Genomic DNA, 21200 nt, shown 5'->3' with positions numbered 1-21200 from the left:
GATGGTAGCATTTCTAATAAAGAAGAATTTTTCATTTTCACAGGGACCAAGTCTTTCCTATGTCTGTTTTTGTCTATTTAATTTCATGTAACAGCTATGTATTTAAGTGAAAAATAGTGGAGCAGAGGGCATAGTAGTTAGAGCTTTGTGAATTGGATGTACTTTTAGTGTGTGAAAGGCATTTAATTTCACATTGGATTGTGGAAAAACATTGCTCTTTATATTTCTCCTGTTTGCCTTCTTCCCAACAGTGTTCACTTCTATTGAAGCTTGTATTTGTATCTATTAACTGAACTGCATCTGAAGGGTGTGTGTGTGGCAGGTCTGAAGAACACCTCTATAAAGAAAGGTTTAAAAAAAGCAAAACTTAACCTGTTGACAAGTTTTTCTAGTCCCTAGATATTTATATTGAGTTTTTGTAGATCACCTTGCTGTCTGACAGCAAGATCTATGGGCCTTTAGGACTAAAGTTTGCTGGTTCAACTTCCTTGAATTTGTATTGCCTGCTTGATTCTCAATGTTACTGATGAATCATTCTTTTAGTACATTTTGAGCTACCAAGAAATTAGCTTAATGCAATTATTTCCTGTAACACATATTTCCCATTATGGGGAGCTTTTAATGGGAAGGAGAAAGTTCACTTTGCTCTGTCATTCAGTGATACTCTCTGTAGTTTCAGTGGATTGGCATCTGTACTGGGTAGGAGAACAAGTATTTATTGTGAATCTGTCTCTATTTTAGGTTTCTCTAGCAAATTTTTTTAATCTCTGGAAAATTTTGGATGGGTACCATATTATATAAACTCATGTAATAATTTGATTTCTGAAATGTGTAAAACACACCATAAAACAACCTCAGTGATACCAAGTTTGTACTTGGTTGCTCTGCAAGTAATCTTTCTTTTTCTGATTAAAGAATATATGTAGCAAAATGTGGCTCTGTGGTTGTCTTCATTTTTCTAAAACAATAGAAACCTGACCTATGACATATTGACTTCTATAGTCACAAATTGCAGTCACAGCTTGATAAATGAAGCTAAAAATATTAGTTTACAGAATTCATTGTGAGGCTAATGCACTCTAATATTTTACCTTTGGAAGTATTTATTTGGCAAGGAAGAATGGATTTTGCTTTTCTCCCCTGTAAATAAAAATGCCAGTCTCAATTAGGCCTTACCTGCACTTACCTGCATCTTGAATTGATAGTGATATGACAGCAAAATAACTGCAGAACTCTATCTACTGTACACTGCTTATATGATTAGGCTAGAAATAAGTTACCAGTGAACTGTGCTCTATATTTCAAGTTTCTGTATGCAGACATGTCAAAAATCTCTACAAAAATAAGGCAAACTTCAACAGTGTTTGAGTTTACCAGTGCTGAGGCGATGGGGTAAAGTTCAGAATAACAAACCTAAGAGTGATGTTTATCAGGTGGATTTTTAAATTAGAAGGGGACAACCTGCAGCTGAAAACTAGCAGGTAGCTAGCCATCAAGTCCAATAAGCTGAGAGCATGATGCCCAGTAAGAAGTGGTACAGTTAATGGTTGCTGTGATGGGGTAAATGAGGATCTTCACTACTTATTCCCTGTTAAACTTCTCTGTACTTGGTTCATTTCTTTACGGGGTCAGGATTTGACCCAGGACAAGACCTAACTGTTCCATAAGAATGTCTACCACTACTAACTTAAGCTTTATACTATTTTGAAAATAGGATTTCTCACAGACAAATGGTTTGCGGTATGAATTAACATGGTTGCAGTTTCAGTCAGATCACACATTTTAGGTTACTTATCTTAAGAATCTGCGTCTTTTGACCTCTTCCCAATTCTCTTGCCTTCTCTTCTATTGCTCGAACCTTGGGCCCATTCTAAATGTAAAATGTAAACATTCAAATGTAAAAAGTGAAAATATTTTTTAGCCACTGTAAGCTTCACTAAAACATATACGAGGAGACAGATGGGAGAAACCTCAGGTACAAGAAAAGCTGCGAGTTCAACCACACTGGGGAAAAAAAAAAAGATGAAATGGCATATGATATCCATATGGTATATCAGGTTTCAAGGCTTACACTGCTTACGCAGTATTTAAACTACTTGTAATTTAGACTAAAGAAAAATGAGTGCCTGTTCTTTCAGACATTATCAGACAGCATACATCAGGCTCCCCTAGCATAAACGCTAAATGAGGCACATGGGCAATGATCAATATTATTCCTTCAGAAAATATTATGGTTGGAAAAAGAGTTGGCTTGCACAGGGGACACAACTGTGTCCCAACAATAGTTGCATTTTCCTGCAAGTGACTGCTTTCTAGTTTGTCTTCCTATTTTTTTCCCTGGGCTGACTATAATGGTTATCAAGCTCTCCGATAGTCCACAAAGCAAGTTATATGTGCAATATATTCCTCCTACCTTCCTTAAGTAGGTTCCTCTTCAAGGAGAAGCTTTTCTTCAGAAAGCACAACACAAATTGGGGGGGGGGGGGGGGGGGGAATAAACAGAAAACAAACAAATAAAACACCACCAAACCAACCCTTTCTCTTCCATTTAAAACCAAAACAACATCCAATGTGTCTTGGGAGGACGTTGTGTAACTAAGACAATGTGTGTGTTTTGACTGTATTAGCTGGCATATTTCATTGACTGAAAAGTTTGTGTAAAGTGAATTTAGACATTTCTGACTCCATTTATGATGTAGCTGGCAGTCCTATTTTCTTACTGAAATTCTATCATTTCCTTCCACAGAGGAATAATCAAAGACAGGTGTTCTTTGTTTCTTCATATCAAATGTATGTTTTTTTTAGAGACAGGGAAGTGATTACTTCTGCAAGAAAAGCATGTCCTGGAAAGGTGCATATTTATCTATATTTTACTTTTTTTCTTTTTCCCTCTTGTCTATTCAATACTCATGATCTGTGTGTTTACATGATATCTTGATCTACTCTGAAAAATGTCAGAATTGCTTTCTGGAGCTACGAGACGATGGTTTCATCAATCTTTTCTAATTCCCCTAGTGTTTTTCTCCAGGGCTCTTGCTCAGTTTTACAGCTGTCAAAAAAACTAACCTGGAGAGCAGAGAGGAGTAAGATTTTGTCTTAGGTTTAAAGAAAAAATATCTTGGCACCTCCCCCAGTTAGTTCACACCCCTATCATTTCAAAAACGGAAGAAGTAATCCCATCTCTACTTTGTTCAAGTTACACAGAACCCATTTCAGAAATCTGAGCAAGGATCATGCCTGTGCCCAGAAGCAACCGCCTGTATTCACTTTTGTTTTGCATTGAAGTGAGTGGAGCTATTCCATCTCTGCTCTGCAGTCACCTTTATATTTCAGTGTTCAGTATAAAAACCTATGCCAAATGATGGAGAAACAAAGGAAAAACAAACAAACAAAAAACAACAAACAGAATTTGATATACCAGAGAAAGTTAAATACATTACAAAGGCATGAACATTGGCCTTAGAATTTATTAAGAAAATTCAATATATTGCTGTGCACCTTTTCCAGAAACATAGAATCATCCTTCAAATCAGAGCTTGTTTCTTGTCTGTTTTCTTTTCCTCTTGGAACACCATCCAGAGTACAGCAATAGAGCCAATACCTTTTTCTCCACTGTTGGACTTCGGCTTTCCCTTTTCCCACCAGGATTTGGAGGTTTGAAGATGCATCTAATGCTTGCTCCAAAAGGGACAGGTCCATAATATCTAGGGAAAGAGAATGTTATTGGCTCCAGATCTCCTTTGCAACAACAGTATCCAAGTATTACAAGCAACGGTTCCAGATATGAATAACAAATATAATTTAGATTAACGTATGATGGCACAATATGCATCAACAGGTAAGTCTTAATGTGTTTGCTGAATTAGTCAAAACAGTCCACATGCTGAATTACCATATCCAGTCTTTTGTCTAGTGTGTGAGTAGGCAGAACAATATTTTTTTTCTCCTCCCCATTAGGAGCTTTCAGTGATGTAGAAATATCACATTATTCAGACTTCAGTTACTTATTGTTGTATCATGCCTGATCAATTCGCGGGTTTTATTTTACTATCATCAAATTAGATATCAGGTGAGACAAATGCAATAGGCATGGGGACTATCTTGTTTTGGTGTCATGTGCCTACTAAGGCTATCCTTCACAGGCTAGTGAGGTTAATTCACAGCAAGGTGCAACAGTAGATTAGTAATTATCTGAAAGGCTTGCTGCCTCTTTGCTGTGAACTTGCAATGAAAATATCCTGCCAGCTTCCAGAGGCAGGTAAACAACCTGTATATAAATTGATCATCAGCTGGGAGATGACACCTACTATGATGAACAGATGAATGAGTTTTATTTCCTTGTATTAATCAGGTTCATGACAGCCATTTTGTATGCAGGATTTTCACTTCTTTGACACCCCCTTGACACTTTGTGTAAACTGCTGTCTTCAGTCCTTCTCTTGCCCAGACAGAAAGCAAGTGACGATCCAGAGGAACCATCATTTTTCAGGCTTTCAGTAGACCAACATGATACGGAATATAAATCTTCCCTTGTAAAGTCTCACCAAACAAAGCAGAAAAGCCTCTGAAGTATATCTGCAGTCCAGATCACTGAACAGATAATCCAATTTGCTTTTTTTTCTGCTTTCTTTTACCACCCCATCATTCTGCTGAACTGCTTCCTGAGAAATCATCTGCACTTGACTGTGCTTAGTTTCTCTGAGGACTTCTTCACACCAGAAGGAGAAAACACTGTTAACAAATGTAATCGACATGAAAATAAGTTACAAGGGCTTGAAAAGGAGCTCAGATAAGGGGGGTCACTATTTTAACTGTAGATAAGATTTCCTGTGAACATGTTGAAAGTGACTTGCAGTAGGACTTGGACTTTTTGGTGTTCACCAGCTTAATAGACAGTTATTGGTATAAGAAAGTTAGAAACGATCACACCAGCTGATTGTCTGCACAGTAAGACTAATGTGGGACTTCTTTGTATTGTAGAAATAGCCTGTAATTCTGCATTTCAGAAGTATATTGAACAATTTAACTGTATATATCTGAATATGTAATCATTCTCCCTATTTCTTGATCTCTGGAGTTTTGCTAATACTGCAACTGGTAGCATAATTTGGGCAGTAGAAAAAAATCTGTGTAAGACTAGAACACAAGGAGGTAAATCATTCAAATGATATAATATTAAGACACACAATTTCCAACCTGTACAACAATGATCTAAAATTAACACAGTGTTTATCTCGTAGTTTTCTATTTGCAAGCAATTTAGGAAAAGTAACAAGACATCAAGAAATACATAATAGTGAATGCAATTTGTATGCAAATTTACAGCACATGTTTCTGTTTAAGGTAAATGTTGCTTTAATCAGTTCTGCAGTGGTGGAAGTATTATTCAAATTAGTTTTAACGTGGTGCAGGTGGCTTTCCAGGCATAGCCAGTCTATCTTGCAGTCATATAATGAAAAGCAAGGGCCATGACTTCACCCATGCTTTGGACCTTCTGGTGTATTTTAGGTTGTTTTACGCTCTGAGGCTACGAAGTAGTAGATTCTAATATTGTTAAATGCACTGACTTTCTTCTGTGTCAAGCTGGACAGAAGAGACTTGTTTCTGTAGGCAATTTTTCTCCAGTGTTTTTTTTTTAAAGGCTAGTTCTTACCTAGTTTCCTTCTTGTAATGTAGGAAAAACATAACACATATCTATTTTGATAGTCAGGGCACACAAATATAATCATGTAAAAAGGAAGGAATGTTTTAAGGTTCATCTTCACTTATAGTGTATGGTATGTAGCCAAAAAAAAAAAAGTCATATGATTTATATGTAACTTTTAAGGGTTCAGTCCTGCTGCCAAACAAATTAAGGGCCAGAGTTCTTTGAGTTCTTTTGTGCTAATCTTGTAGCATTTGAACTGAATAATGCACAGTTGTGATTGTTAATAGAAAGGTTTCTTGTCATTTACAACATAATCACGTAACAGTATGTATTAATTTCTACCTTTGTAAAAAGGTAAAACTCAATTTTATTCTTTTTTAATGATTAGGAACTTCACTGGACTTTTTATGAGTTCTAATTCTAAAGCAAAGTATGTGAACAACTTACATCTGGGCAGTTATACGCATGCTCAGAGAGCTGACGGATGTTTGTAGCATGCACTTACATTTTATGTAGTGCTTTCAACATATTCAGCTGAAAATTTGTAGATCTTTACTCCTCAATGTCCCTTTGTTGTCCTTAGGACACTTCTCGTGCTTGCTACCCATAGCTGAACACAGCTCTGAATGACAGCCTCGTTATTTAAAGTTTGTTGTGGCACACAAATTCAATCATAACAGGAATACATTTCCAGCAAGATTTTTATGTGCCAGTTGGTAACAAATGCTAAGACAATGTGATAAAATACTACTAGTCAATTCACTGTGTTAGCTGTGCTCCTGTCAGATTTGGTCTTAAAGGTCAGCTTCTTATGTATAGCTCTCAATCTCAGTTAACTTTTCTGATTCTTAGAACTAATTAATATTTTACCCAGCAGGTTCAATCAAAAAACCACCGTAAATGACCTGTCAACTTTCAAACTGTTCAGATTTTAAATATAGGAAAGCTTCGTTATTTTCTACCACACATCTTTGCTGCTTCTTCCTTTGTTATGAGTTGCTGTATACTATGAATTAAAAAGGAAGAAAACTCTGCCACCTTGCCTTTTCTTTTTTTGAGCAGGAGCAGCCTTGCACAGATTATCAAACACCTTTGTTATTTGAATGCAAGCCAAGCTATATAGGGGGAAAAAATCATCTACTTTGAGAAAGTAACTTGAAGAATTCTTATTCTTTTCTCCATGTACACTCTGTTTCAAGATGGAATTACACTTTTTTTTCAGACTCTTGTTTCTAACAGAAGCCTAAATATTTTTGTTTTCAGCAGAACATTCCTGCTTCTGCTTATATCAGATCTTCCTTCAACACTGCTGGCTGGAAGACTGGATTTCATATAACAAGCTAGCTTGAAAAGGGCTTATCTATTCTTGGGAATTAAAATGGGCAACTTGGTTGTTTCTACATTTTATTTATTTATTTATGAAATGTTCCTAACCAAGGACATTGAAGTACCTCTACTTTAAACTGCTGACTTGCAACTGTGGTTGTCTTTCCTTTGGAATTTTTCCTTTTTTCTAACAAAAATATTTTTGCAGCAAAGTAAATCTACTCTTTCTGAAAACAGCTGTTTTAACTTGTGATTCTGTGTATTTCATGTCTGTTTTACTATACTTCAGTTAAATGTTTAAAGTTTCTTTTGGAAATGAACACATGGACCTAAGCACTATTTCTGACTGCTATTGATGTTAACTTTCTACAGACTTGAGTCTTTAAAGCCACACTTTCTCATGTTCCCTTTTTCCCTATTATTATTTTTATAATGCTTTTTTTGTTTGCCATATGAGAAAAATAAACAGGCAACAGAACCTCTCTGTTCTGCTGCTCATATGCTGAACACATACAGTCTTTATGCATTATGACTGGGACATAAAATCCAGCTGGTGTTGATTTCAATAAGGAGACATTAATCAAACTTCCTTCATTTTTAATAAAATTGCAAAAGACTGTTCCCAACTGCATTGACACTGAAGATGTCTCCAAAACAATGAAACTGTAATAAGATGGCAAAAAAAATAGCTCTATCTTTATGAATGCATTTTTAAAATGTATAAACTTTTAACAATTGAATGTTCCTTGGCACAATGTAGCATAGCAAGATTCAAGAGGAAGGGACATGCAGTGATGTAACACATGCTGATAACAGCTCTGATATAAAAGTCCATAGTGATCTAAATAAGACTTAGCTTCACATACATTAGCATCACTTTTTCTTGTGAAAACCTTGTTAACCTACGAAGTTTGTTTTCTGTAGCTCTCTTATTTTGTAAGGTCACAATTTAAAAAACTTAAACTAGATTAAAATGGGGATGGTGAAGGACTTCAGGAAACAGTCATGCAATAGCAGGGTACAGGCTAAGTGATATTTTGCATTTTTTCAGTATCTGAGTCTGAAACCTAGCTTATAATAACAATGGTAAAGAATTGTTTGGATGTGGCATAAAAAGCAAGATCAGTAGAAGGACCGCTATCAAGAACTGGCATGTCATTTAGCTGTGATAGGTTAATGTTCTTATCTCATAGTTTTTTAATAATATGGATTAATGATCCTCAGGGAGGGAAACATCAATTCGTTTTGCTGCTGAACTTAAGACGTTTGCTCTAGTAAGTTCTGTCTGTAAACAGTTGATGCATAACCCATCAGTAAATTATACCCCACAGCTTGAAATTTCAGTTAGTTTCATTGTCTCCTCCCTTCCTTGGGTCACTTGCTACTGCAGTTTTCATTTCCTCTTTCTTTTCCTATCTTTTTCTTTTTCTCCCCAGAGTCCTCTTTACTATATTCTCCAATTTTTCTTATATATTTTCATAAGAATTGCCTTCTGTATATCCTTAACTTAGGGGTACATGGAGTAACTGGACTCCATTTATCTTTCTTGCCTTTTCTTCATTGTCTCTCCCAATTGTTGTTTGCTGTCCTAGTTGTCCCAATCAATTATTTTTAAAATCCTACCTTCTAAAGCTGAGAAAGCCAAAGTGAAAAAAGAAAGCCTATATTTCTAGGTTTCTCTTCAACACAGATATTTGTAAATAAACTTACAAAGAGGCCTCACAAACAGCTCAGCTAGCATAATTAAAAGCGAGGAAAGAAGTATCTAAGGGTGAAGAAGGAAAGTTATCCTTTAAAACATTTTTGCAATCAGAAATTATCCAAGGAATTGCATCATTTTCTTTGACCTTTTGTGCATTATTTAAATTGCAGCCAAGGAACTTTTATTGGGGGAGTTTCACTTTGTTTAATTTTCTTTCAGTTCTAACAATATATTAAAAATATATCCATGTGGTATACATTTTGGGCATTATTTACTACATCTAAACCCAAGTGTGCAATACTTCCAGCTAATGAGCAGTATAGATTAAGGCCAGATGTTTGCTGTAACCATCAAGTTGGCATTCATCTCATAACAGCATGCTTAATCTGTGCTGTATGTTTACTTCTTGGTATGTTGGTTGTCAAGTAGTTGTAGTACTTCTGTGTTGCTTTTGTGTGTGTTTTTGCTTTTTATTATTTTTTAAAGCCTCCATTTTGTACCCTTCAGACTTGTAGAAAATGGGAACTGGTAGTGTTTATCAGTGCCTCATGCCAAGCAGAGAACAAAAGGATGCCCGATTATCCAGAGGGTACTTGAGGGTGTGAATCAACAGGACATTTTGAACAAAACCAATACTTTGAACAAAACCAGAATACTTTCTAAACTGAGGAAGTGGGATGACAAGTTAAACTTTAGAGACATTTGAGCTTTTCCATTGCATGTTTGTAGAGTAAAAGTTCCAAACTCTCTCTCTACCTTTTTATCTCAGGTATGACTTTAGGTATGTGCTGGATGGTTTCTTGTTTGTTTTTACTATAAATTGACAAGTGGATGTATGAATCTCTACTTGGAACAAGTAGGTACTTAGTGCAGCTAGCTTTATTATTTATCTAACCATGTGTGAGACATTTTGGTGCTATGATCTTCTCCCAGGGATCATTTCTGTGCAATGCTGGATGCTTCCAGTGCTGTTTTTCTTGTGTTTTCTGAATAGGCGATATTCAAATTTGAGGGAATATTTATTTGAAGGTCACTTTTTCTTACTTGGTTCCATGCTGGGTTGTGCAAACACAAGATGGGATAGGAGGGGGGCCCAAACAAAAGGTGGAAGAAAGGGCTAACAAAAGGAGGGTTAATATTAAATGACATCTACTAGAAGAACAGGGAATAAAATAAAGAAACAATTTGTGATAATACAAATAAGGGGGCAGCAACAAACTGAAGGAAAAATACAGAATTGACATTTCTGATACAATATAACAATAAAATTAATTTTTATAGGAACAAAATGAAAGAACATAGAAAAATAAATGACAGAATGATTCAGAATTATATGAAGTCGGAGACAGCAGAAAATGATTAGAAAAAATATTCTAGGAACAAATACTAAGAAAATACACTTTTAGGGTAGTTACTCTTAATCTATTGATGTTGGTAAATGAAGGTATTGCCCTTGCTTCATTAAGCTATAGAAGAGAGATTGCAGTGGGATGATTAGGAGGCTTTTCCAGGGGCATTATTTGGTTGGAGTTGCTAACATGCTGATGTAAAATCATGTGCCATATTGGAAAGTTACTTTTTCATGAATATGAAAAGCTTTGCCATTCTAAATGTCAAACGTTGAAAGGTTCTGAAGGGATGTCATTCTTCAAGGTGAGCTAAGGAACTTACAACATAACAGGAAAAAACTGTATGTTTAGGAAGATTAGCTAAGGTTCTTCATGTTCTTGTAGCCATTAAAAGAAAAAATTACTTTTGGAAGAATGTTTTTTCAATAGGGAAGATCGTGGCTGGGTTATCATGACATGAGAAGTTTCTGGTTCATGCAAGATGCAGCAATAGTAACTTGTAAGTTAATTTGTAGACTGCTGGAAATATGAGAACATATTTGCTCACAACTTTGTATGGTAGCAAGACTGGCTTCAGAGCTGATGCAAATGCATAGAGTAAAGATGAAAACTACAAAAGACTCAGCAATAAATAAAAAATATTCTTTATTCCTGTGGTCCCATGTTACATCTAATTCAATTGGTAGGGATGCCAAAGGCTGTCCCTCCTGTTAACAAAATCTGAATGATCAGTATGGGGAGGAAGGAAGAGACTCAGCTAAAGCCACATAACTGCTATATTGCATACAAAAATTAGGGGAAGAAATACACAGCAGCGAGTGCAAAGTAGAGACTGGGACAGCTCTACTCTGGAAAGAATGAAAAATCAATAGAAGGAAATACAACCACGGAAAAGACAACAATAAGAAGTAAAGAAAACAATTTTTTTTTTTTTTTTTTGAAATGGGAAAACAACGCTAAAATAGGAAAAAAAGAAACTTAGAAAAAATATTTAAAATGCTACCTTTCAGACATGGGTATGTATTTCATGTATCATCTCTATAAAAACTTCAAGCTCATTTTGAGATTCCTAAGGAATATGCACAATGTATATTCATCTAAAATATATTTACAGAGTATTGTCACTATCCTAACTCTGGGATAATTGTAGTTTTCTCCTTTTCTAATTTTGAATGTGATCCTGATTACTAGGTGGGGAATAAAGGAAGGGAAATGGTGCTGAATTGTTTGTTTTGTTTCTGCAGCTAAAGCATGCCTTAGAAATTTCAAGTGACAGCTAGGAAATGAGATTGGTAGCAGATGTGTATTCTATTGTTCTTATGTTTTCTTTAGTAACTTTTTTTCCGGATTCTTTTAATTGAGACTTCTGAGATTTTTGGTTTGGCAGAACAAATTGGATTTCCTGTTTCTTATTGATTGGCAAGGATGGAATGGGCTACCCAGAGGTAGGTATCCCAATAAGCAACGTACACCAGAGATTCATTCCACCCACGTGTGGCAATCTTAGTAAAGAGCATGTGTATGTTACTCAGCTGTAAGAATCATTTTGTGAGTTGATACTAGAAGGTGTTAGGAGGCAAAAAAGGCAATTTACTTGTTAGGAATTAACTAGCAAGAAAAAGGTGGTTGGAGAAATAACTTATTACAGAAAACTATTGACTGATAAGTCATTATTAATGTCATTACTAAAATCAAAGTTAATCAAAAACAAATTTTTCCCCTTTTCTCACACAAAGTGAGGCTACAAGACACCCAGAACAAGTTATCTGTCAACTTCGGTATAGTTATGTCTTCTTTGGTACAGCTATACTATACTGCTGTTTTGACTAGCAAAGTGCTTCATTAGCATAGTTTTGTGAATTGTATGCTCCTTATTCAAAGAATAACCACCCATCACTTTTTTGAGTAATATAACAACAACATCAGCCATCATGAATCAGAACGATTATTACTTTCAAAGGAATGCTTAGGCTTCATTTTGAAATGTACTTAATGTTAAATAGTCTCTAGGGGGGGTGTAGGAGTTGTAGATAAAGTCAGGGTTCATCTTGAACAAGATTTTATCACAATATTAAATTGCTATTGATGAAGCAGCATTTTTTGAACTTTCGGGGAAAGTATTGCACTCCATGTAATTACATGTAAGTTTAAAATGCACTCTCTGTTGCATCTTTTCAAAGTTCAGTTAGGCCTTTTACCCTACCAGTTTCACATTAGTTTCAAGGAACATCTGTTTGAGACATGGTCACATGTACGGTCCAAATTTTGGGAAATGTTTATTCCTTTAATTTTTCATCCTTTGTTTTCACAAAAGGGATCTGTAGAACATCATTATGAACAGAATTCTAACTGCAGTTTCCATTAGGGGAAGCTGGTTTTTACCTCACCACCTGTGGAAGATGGACAGCTCTGACCAAGGGACTATAACAAAAGTCACTAACATCAGAAGACCATGAACTAATTTTTGAGACTGTCAAGTATGAGACAGACAATATATTTAGTTAGGAGAGTTCAAAATGGTATCAGTCATAGGCCTTAGGGGATATCAGTCATCAGGCATGTTTTAATGTTCTTCAGATTTCATAGATTCCTTGCACCCACTGCTTTATTTTTATAATGTACTGCTACTTTCCAGATGAGTTGAATTTCCCCTGCAATATCCAAGTACATTTACAAGCTGTCTACAGCCTGAGTAGTTTCTCATCTAAAAGCACGAACCCAGTAATAATTATGTGAGATATCTACCAACAAAATGGAAAAAGGAAGAAAAAAAAGTTTGAGATGCTTGGTAGGGAATAACAGACGAGTCTCATTCTGGTAGCCATGGAAATATGTGACCCTGTGTCCAATGAAAACACTTAGACTTATGAATAAGTTCATAAATCACAACTATCAATTGTCAACTAAGAAGTAATTTTACATTCACTTCTCACTCCCGTAATTCAAGAATAGTACCTAAGAAGATTAGAGGAAAACTTCAAAGTTAATTCAAATATCTAGATAAGTCTGTCCAAACTCTCTATTTGCAGATGCTGGCTCAAGGGTGCATTTTCAATTACAAGGTGATGTTCTGTTCTCCTTGCTTGAAGGTGCCAGTTTATGCCAGCTCTTGAGAAGTGTGCACCAGAACACACCAATACCATGTTTTAAAGTGACGTTTACTCCTATTGTTTTATCTAAGAAGGTAGTTTAATTGTCTGGCATTTACTAAGGATTCTTATAGTTTCAGATGGAACATCCACTGGAAGAGATTAATGGAACTTACTGCTTTTCACATGTGTATTCCAGGACAGAGGGTGCATATAAAAATATTTAATGTTGAACTTCTAGAAAGAAACACATAGTTCTGTCTCTGAAAATTGAATAAGCAAGATATGTTTCATGATTTTGGTAGATTTAAAGGCTCATGATGGAGACAAGTAGTTTTAAAAATGATTGCACAGCTGACTAAAATGGGTGACAGCTCATTTCTGCAGAACACAAATAATGTCGATAATTAATTACACTCCAGACTTCCAAACTATAGAGCAGTTGTAATTGGATGTATATCTTCCCTGCTACAGACTACAAAAAAACATTGTTAAATGTAACTTTATTTCTTTTTCTTCCAGTATTTGGTCTTTGTTTTGGTGTTAACCCTGTGCTGTGCTCAGCATTCATATCTTTCTACCAGAATTATCGTCTTATTTTTGAGCTTTACATTTTACGTACAAAATAATTTTAAAAAATGTTAAAACATGAACATTAAATGCATCCTTTGTCATCAAGATTGTGGTTTACATCTGTACGACAATATATCTAAAATGAATAAGTAAAATTCATCCTTAACTGCGAACGCATCTACATCTAATCCTCTGCATGTTGCATTAAGTGGAATGAAATATTACATGTGGAAAAGAAGGAAATGAAAATAGAGAAAAGTAAGGGTTATGAAACATGCATTTAAAATATTGAATTGGCCTTGATTTGAAAGTCTCAAGTAAATTTTTGGCTTTTGTTATGCCTTACCTGAACTATTTTACTTAATAGCTTTGAAGATTTTAGTTTCTAGTTTAACTGTTGATAGATGCTATATTGCTTATGTCAAGGACTAGAGATTCTTTCAGAATTCCATCTCCTTTGTAACATTTTATTTAAGAGAAACCCTAAAAGCAAAGGGTTTAACAGATAAATTTATTTTTAGAGGTTTTATTTTTGTATAAATATTTTATTAATATATTATGATACTGCTCTCCAAAATCCCTGGGAAAATTCTTTGTGAGTTCAAATAAGAGCTGATGTGAAATTTCACTTGGATTTAGACATCCTTGAGGACATTTTTATTGCATCTTTTCAGATACTAAACAGTTTTGAAAACTGATGTCCATGTGTAGTATAGATGATAGAGTAAAGATTTCTTTTATTCTCCCTGTCTTAAAGAAGCATAATTAGGTTTTAGGCTGCCTTATGGTTCTAGAACATTCTCACAGAATAAGTAACAGACTATTTCAAATACTTTCTTAAATAAATGTTCTACTACACTTCAAAGGATAACTTGCTCAGGAAAAAAAGTGATATTAAGTATTTTACACTCCTGTTCTTCACAAGGAATACCTTATTTTCATATTAGCCTTTATTTTTAATGAAGAGTCTCCATTGTGTCTTCATTCCAAAGTTTTGAGAAAAGGAAATGCCTCTAGTCTGTTCCTTTTCTCTCTTGGTTTTGTAGTTCCAATAAATAGTCTGTGAGAAGTTCTGCATGAGAAACTACTTTTCCATTTTGTAAGTATTTTGTAGTGGTGGCTACACGACCTTAAAAATGTTACACACTTCCACAAAACTTTAGGGATACAGAAACTGAACCCTTTGGGGTGGAAATTCTACGAGGGGTGGCATAGAAAACCTTCCTCTTTAGATAGATTGTTAGTTGATATTGATCTCATGCTCAGGTTTACAATGATCAACAGTAAATCAGTCACTACTGATGGACTACAGGGACTCTAGTCAGATGGAGGCTTTAAACAGCTCAACTTTTTAAGACACCTGGAAAAAACTGAGTAGGTTATGACACCTGGAAAATTTAATAGTTCTTTCTGAACATATTTTTTTTCCCAATGATGAGGAAAAATTCATATACACAAACATTCATATACACAAGAGTGTTTTTTCTTATGTTATATATATTCAGCAGGAATTCTTTTATAAATGGATTGAGAGGAATGCAAGAAATCTTGTAATTTTGAGTCAATAACCCTTCACATCTTTGAAGTATGACTGCATTCCCAGTTAATCAAGCTAGACAAAATAGCTGTGTTTCATGTTCTTCCATCTCTCCCAAATAACTCCACATCAGATCTTCCAATATATATGAGCCTCTGTCATAGGCTCTCAGTAAATCCTATCTCAAGGGGTTCTGGTCAACTGTCAAAAAAAAGTGAAAATTAAGGTAATGTGTTGCTACATAACTGCTGTCAAGAGGCCAACATCTGCTCAGATGAGCTGAGGAACAGCTACCTGGTTACCCAGTTGATTAAGTTTATAGAAGATAAGGCAACTATTTGTCTGGGTATTCAGCCCTCTTTGGCTTTGCTGTCTCTGATGCGATACACAAACTGACACTGCTTCTGATGTCTTTCCCTTTATTGATATGCGCACCTTTTTTTTCCTCCTCCTAATGCCGTTCAGATCAATGTCGGGATGTGATTTTTGTTTACTGTGTAAACATTGCCAGTTTTCTGGTAAAGCAAGGAAAACTTAAATTGAGGGTATAAATTATACTTCCATGACACCGTTAAAAAGGCCCACAGGTTAAATAAGAAATCAAGGACGGAAATTTGTGTGGCAATTTTTCTTCATAAGAAAGATTGAATGGAGGTACTTTGCTATCTTATTTATTGAACATTCCTGCAGGGTAATGCTTATTTAGGTTTTGGTCTTCGTGAGGGGTGAGACGGTGCTCAGTAGGGAGGTAAAACTTTTCAGGTTGTGCAATTGGTGCAATCCTTTAATCTTTGTTCCTTCTAGTAACTATTTTCTGTTAAATCAATCCAAGCGATTAATATTTACTCTCTGATCTTGGTGCAGGTACAGATGTAGATGAATGTGGATTCCATTGCTTTTGCACATCGTGTATTTTCTCCACTCAGTCATCACTATCTCTTTACATGACTGATGCTTACAACCTCATGAGAACAATAAAATATCCTTTCATATAAGGAGACAATTTTTATGTGTATATGAATGTGATTTTGTTCTCCTTTGAGGATATTCTTTTCATTTCTTCTGTGCCTGTTCTGTGCTCAAATTCTCTGCAACACTCTAGAACGATAGCCCCAGGAATGACCTGGCTTGGTCCACTTCAGGTTCTGGGGACCTAGACTACAGAGGAAGTCACGGTTTTATTCTTTTTCCTCCTAGACTTGAACATGGATTATGCCATTTAAAAAATAGGTAAAGAGGTACTATTTCTACAATTCCTATGTTTTTGCTCTACTTTTCCTCTCACTGTTCTTATTTATTCACATAGTGCCATTGTTGATGGGGAAAAATGACAGGAGAAGGAGAAAAAAAAAAAACCACACGTTTTTCTATTCTCCTCAGGGAATATTCACCGAATTTAAGTTGAAAATAGGTTTGCTATACATTTCTTTTGTTTAAATACTGCAAGGCAACCTACATCAAAAATAACACATTAAGAAATACAAAGCTTCTCACTTACTGTTTTTTTTTGTGTTTATAAAATGTCTCAGTTTTTAAGAAACTAATTTGCATGCAGAAAGAATTTTTAAATACATCCTTTCCTGAGGAAACACATTCTACGCATACAAATATTTTTATAGTGTTCTAAATGGTGTAACTTGAAGTTGGACAAAATCTACCCTGACTTCATGCCAGAAGAATCTGGAAAACAAAACCAAAAACAACCCCCCCACACACACACTCTATCATATTATATTTTTAATTTTCTCTGATGAAGACTCTGTCCTTCAGAAAGTACCCTTAACTGCACATTTTCCTTGCTTTCTGGATCATTTTCAGAGAACCGAAGATAATGTACTTCTGTAGCCAAAACGTTTTCTGTTTTTCTATTGGGTTCTGCTTTGCTATTATGAGTGAGCTACTGACCTTAATTAGAGTTTTACCAACATTCTCCTGAAGCTTAGTTTTGCAAAGTGTAAAACCTGTAAGGGAGGCTATGACTTCGCAAATATATATATTTTCAATAGGTAGATCAAAACTTTGATATTTCATCTAGTAACCTAACTGCAGCTGAGCTTCTCTGATCAAAATAAAAACAGTACATATACCAAAGAGGTTTGAGTGCTTGTTTGCACTTTTGAGTGCTTCTTTTGTTCAAAAAAAAATTAAGGCTTGGATGTATGTTTTGAAAAGCCAAATATAAAAAGATGTTTCCTGACACTGAAACGAACTGTAGTTTTGTCTAAGAAATTGATACACAAACTGCCTTTTTCCTCAAAAATGGTCACACCCATAAGAAACACAGGTGATGAGTCTACATGTTGCACACAATTAACAAATCAACCTTGAAATGGGCTAGATTACTCTGCTTTTATTACTCTTAAGCATGGTTCTGGGTAGAAATTTACCTTTATTTTTTTCTTCCATGCTTGTGTAGATTTCACAGATTCTCTCCTTATCCTTTCTCTCAGTTTTCTACAGGCAAGTGGATAAGGAGACACATGCAATGCTGCTGTCAGTTTCCATAAGATGCTGATGAAGGGTGTATGGGCATAGATGTCAACAACAATAACAAAGTATTTTGGAAGTGTATACCGACCACTCAAGGATCAGCTGTGAATGAAATAAAAGCATTTTTCTCAAACTCATTAGGTATTCAACTGTCTTAATATTTCTCTACAGACAGGTTTATTATTATTTTTCAAAATAATGTTTAATATTTTCTGGATGCTGAAAACTATTCCTGGCTATGTTGTTATTCAGGATATAATTCACAGACAAATTTCCTCAAAAGGTTTTCCACTTTCCATCCTTCACAGGAAGGATAAATTTGTCTATTTATCTTTTGGAATTTAGCAGGTATGATTCTCCAACAGCTCAATCTTTTTTTTACACCACAATCCTTTGCAACAGCTTCCTAGCTTCTTAGTTTATTGATAAAGTTTACAAACAACTCTGAAAGCATATGTTAGGGTTTGTGTCTTTTCTGTGAGAGAATTGAACTGATGGGAAATTTAAGAAGCCTTCTAATAACCTCTAGAGCAGACATAATTTGTCTCATTTCCATGTATACATTTTGGAGGTTCTTTACTGAGGTTAGGAGTGAATGGAAAAGGCAGGCAGACTAATTAACTTTTTATATAATTCACATCTATGCTTGTAATTATCTAGGAGTTACTGATCTAAAAAGCTGCCTGGTGTTGATTTTTACCCTTCATGTTTATTCCATCGTGATCATTCCGCTCTTAACTGTAAATTGCCACCCTGAACTGTTTTCCATCTATAAAGAAAACAAAACACCCACTACACACGAAACACCTTTCCTTTGATTTCAGTGGCATGTTTTGTTCTGCTAAATAGCTATTCTTGAGGTTTGTCTGTTGATCAATGAAAAATGAAAGGCAACTTGCACAGCAGTGCTGTGCTGTGAAAAAAATCAGCCGGGGGAATGATGGATGAATTCCCTGCCTTTCCAAAGACACTTCCTATCCTGTCACTGGGGGTATCATGGCAGAAGGCCACGGGGAATAGAGGAGAGAGGGCAAACTTAAATTCCTTTTCTTATTAGAAATATGGTGTGTCCCTAAGTAGCATCTCCTGTAACTTGCAAAATATATTGGTGCAATGTTCTGGTGTTTCCAAAAGCACATTTTGACAGGGATTATGTGCAGGGACTGCATCATTCAAACGCTATGGATCTAAACACTACTGAGAGACTTACTCTTCATCATGGATTTACCCAAGATGTGTACGAGTGTCTCCCTTAACTTACTTTCCCAAACTCTGTCTTTCCTTGAGGCGTTTTGAGCCACTAACTTGCGGTCTTGTTCCTCAGCTAACACACGCTCCTTCCGATTGTTTTCCTCCTGTGTCCTCACCACTTTATCGAGGAAAGCGGGCAGAGCACGAGTAAAACAAGCCGCGGGGGCTGACAGGGCGCGAGCAGCCCGCGCTCTGACCCTCTCCTCAGGAGCCGGGCCCCCTGCCCGGAGGTCGGCTGGGCGCTGCCCGTCCCTGGGCGCTCCCCCTCAGCCCCGGGGCGGCGGCGGCGGCGGCGGCTCCCCCCTGCCCTCAGAGGCCCTGTTGTGACGCTTTCCAGCCGGGGATGGCGTCACCGAGGCTGCTGGGCGACCTCAGAGCCGCGCCTTTCGCCACAGCTGCCCGTGGACACGGCGGGCTGCGGCCACCTCACCTCAGAGCCAACCGCACCAAGTGCTCCAACCAAGGGATGCTCCGCGCGCACCGCTAGCGGCGCCCCCTGCCGAGCGCCAAGGGGCGCCTCCTCCTCCTCCTCGCCTTCCTCCTCCTCCTCCTCCTCCTCCTCATCCTCCCGGCCGGAGGCAGGGGGAGCCCGGGAGCAGCCGGCCCGGCAGGCAGGCGGGGTCCCCCGGCCGTCCGCCCGCGCTGACGTCAGGAAACTTTTCTCGGCGGCTCCGAGGCGGGAGCGGAGCGGGGAGGCGGCCGCCATCACCCGCAGGTAGGGTCCCGGGGGGCGGCTCGGGGTGCGCTGTGAGGGGAGCGGGGAAGGGCAGCGCCTGTTGGTCTCCTGTTGATCGCCGCTCCCAACTCGGCCGACGAGGCGGGTCCCCCGGGGTAGGTGTGGCGGCGTGAGGAGCCGGGCTGTGGGGAGAACCGGGGGTCGCGCTGCCCCAGGAAACTTCCCGCAGCTCGCCGGGCTTCGCTCTTTAACTTCCACACCGCGACGAGCTGCTGAGGGATCCCGGCTCTCCGGGAGCTGCCCGGTGGGTGCTGAGCCGCAGCCCAAGCCCCAGCGGGTCTGGAAGTTTGGGGGGTGCTGCTGGCTTACAAGTTACTCGGGGTGTCTGCATAGGGAAGTGACCAAAAACATGCTCCAGACCTCCCCGACTGGGAGGCAAGGCACGTACAGAGGTGATTCGGAAGGTTCTTGGATTGCGTGTAGAGAGAGGCAAAATGTTTTAACAAAACGTGTTTGGTCTACTCAGTATAAATATAAACAGTCATCCTTTTTTGCTTCTCATGTGCGTAGCTGTGCACCCACGACTTAGAAATACTGTGTCTTTTCAATAGTTTTCTTCCCCTATGTATTAGACTAAATTCCAACTTAGGTAGTGCTGTTCTGCTGTTGTACTGATGCACCGTTCCTCAGAGCTTCAACCCTCCGCTTCTGATGATGGTAATCAAAATAAGACAATTCCTGCAAGGGGGGAAAAAACCTTTCTGAAGGTTAAGCTTCTATTTTGTGGCCTTTTGAACAAGAACAGAAAAGTTTGCCTTTAATTATTGAACGGCTTAGTCAATTGTTATGTCAGGGACAGCGCCTGATGTTTGGAGGTTATCCACATGCACCCAGGGAAAGGAACAACAAAATAGTGGGGAAAATGATGAGAGTAAGTATGTGGTTATTTGCCGGATGGTTTGGGGTACATGTTTTATTTTTAGGTGCGTGGCTGTGATTATAGCGATTATATAAACTTAAACGTTTATATTTATGTGAAAAGGTTGAATAAAGGTTGTGATTCACAGATTAAAAGCCCAGGAATTACGGTGCAGTATTGAGGGATGCAAGGGAACCGTCAGGTCTGTGCCTTTAACAGAGCTCCTGAGACAGGGACATCAGTGAAAAGAGACTGGAAATCAGCAGGAGCAAGGATCGCCTTAGCAGTAAGGATGACAGTCTTAAGCGTGACCTGGGTAGTGTTGGGCGTGTCTTGGGAATGATGGGTACAGGAAAGAAAATGATTATGATGCCAAAAAAAAAAAAAAAAGAGAGAAAATCTCAACTGCAACAGTGAACCACTACTGCAGGATCCTGTGTAATGCATTTTAAACCTCATGGGGAAATGCCAAACTGGTACTGGATGAGCAAAGCTGAGGAAGGTGTAGTTAGAGCAGCGGATGAGACTTATGTAAACTAATGGTTGGCACTGCCTTGTTGGGCTTTGGTAGCAACTCTGTAATCTTTTTGAGGCTTGAATGTCTTTTCAGAGTTCAAAGACTGTATCTACTGCTCTGCAAA

The 21200-nt window shown here is 37.5% G+C and overlaps 2 protein-coding genes across 13 annotated transcripts in view; one reads left to right on the top strand and one right to left on the bottom strand.

Moving 5' to 3' along the window:
* Window positions 1-881: 881 nt before the first annotated feature.
* Window positions 882-19670, bottom strand: LOC106034542 (PHD finger protein 23-like). 10 transcript variants are annotated; one of them, XR_010832436.1, is made up of 4 exons: window positions 18975-19112; window positions 17611-17815; window positions 4308-4731; window positions 3448-3704 (listed from the first exon to the last, which is right to left on the bottom strand). XR_010832436.1 is itself a non-coding variant. In XM_066999703.1 (4 exons), exons 1-2 carry the CDS (start codon window positions 19668-19670, stop codon window positions 17762-17764), a joined length of 330 nt encoding a protein of 109 aa, XP_066855804.1. In that variant the 3' UTR covers window positions 3448-3704; window positions 4308-4731; window positions 17611-17761. The 10 variants fall into 10 exon arrangements, 5 of the variants coding, with proteins under 5 accessions (XP_047914408.2, XP_066855804.1, XP_066855805.1 ...); XR_010832438.1 differs by having other exon boundaries at window positions 17611-17677; window positions 18975-19106; XM_066999703.1 differs by lacking the exon at window positions 18975-19112 and adding an exon at window positions 19395-19670.
* The window catches only part of GULP1 (GULP PTB domain containing engulfment adaptor 1), a 150568-nt gene continuing 148907 nt past the window's right edge, over window positions 19540-21200 (top strand). For 2 of the 3 annotated variants that reach the window (XM_048058445.2, XM_048058441.2), the window contains exon 1: window positions 19540-19679. The gene's annotated coding sequence lies outside the window, so the exon portion shown is untranslated. The remainder of the gene's footprint in view (window positions 19680-21200) is intronic. The other variant, XM_048058442.2, reaches the window with a different exon arrangement.

Source organism: Anser cygnoides, chromosome 6 (assembly GCF_040182565.1).
Source record: "Anser cygnoides isolate HZ-2024a breed goose chromosome 6, Taihu_goose_T2T_genome, whole genome shotgun sequence".
NCBI lineage: Eukaryota > Metazoa > Chordata > Aves > Anseriformes > Anatidae > Anser > Anser cygnoides.
The sequence above is the reverse complement of the archived record's forward strand: the minus strand, read 5'-3'. Positions and strand labels throughout refer to the sequence as shown.

Bases quoted from the DNA above. Each gene is read 5' to 3' on its own strand.
- LOC106034542 (XM_066999703.1), bottom strand. From the start codon at position 19,670: ATGGCGGCCGCCTCCCCGCTCCGCTCCCGCCTCGGAGCCGCCGAGAAA. The intron at 17,816-19,394 runs GTGAGGTGGCCG...TTTCATTCACAG, and splicing joins TTGGTGCGGTTGGCTCTGAG to CTGATCCTTGAGTGGTCGGT.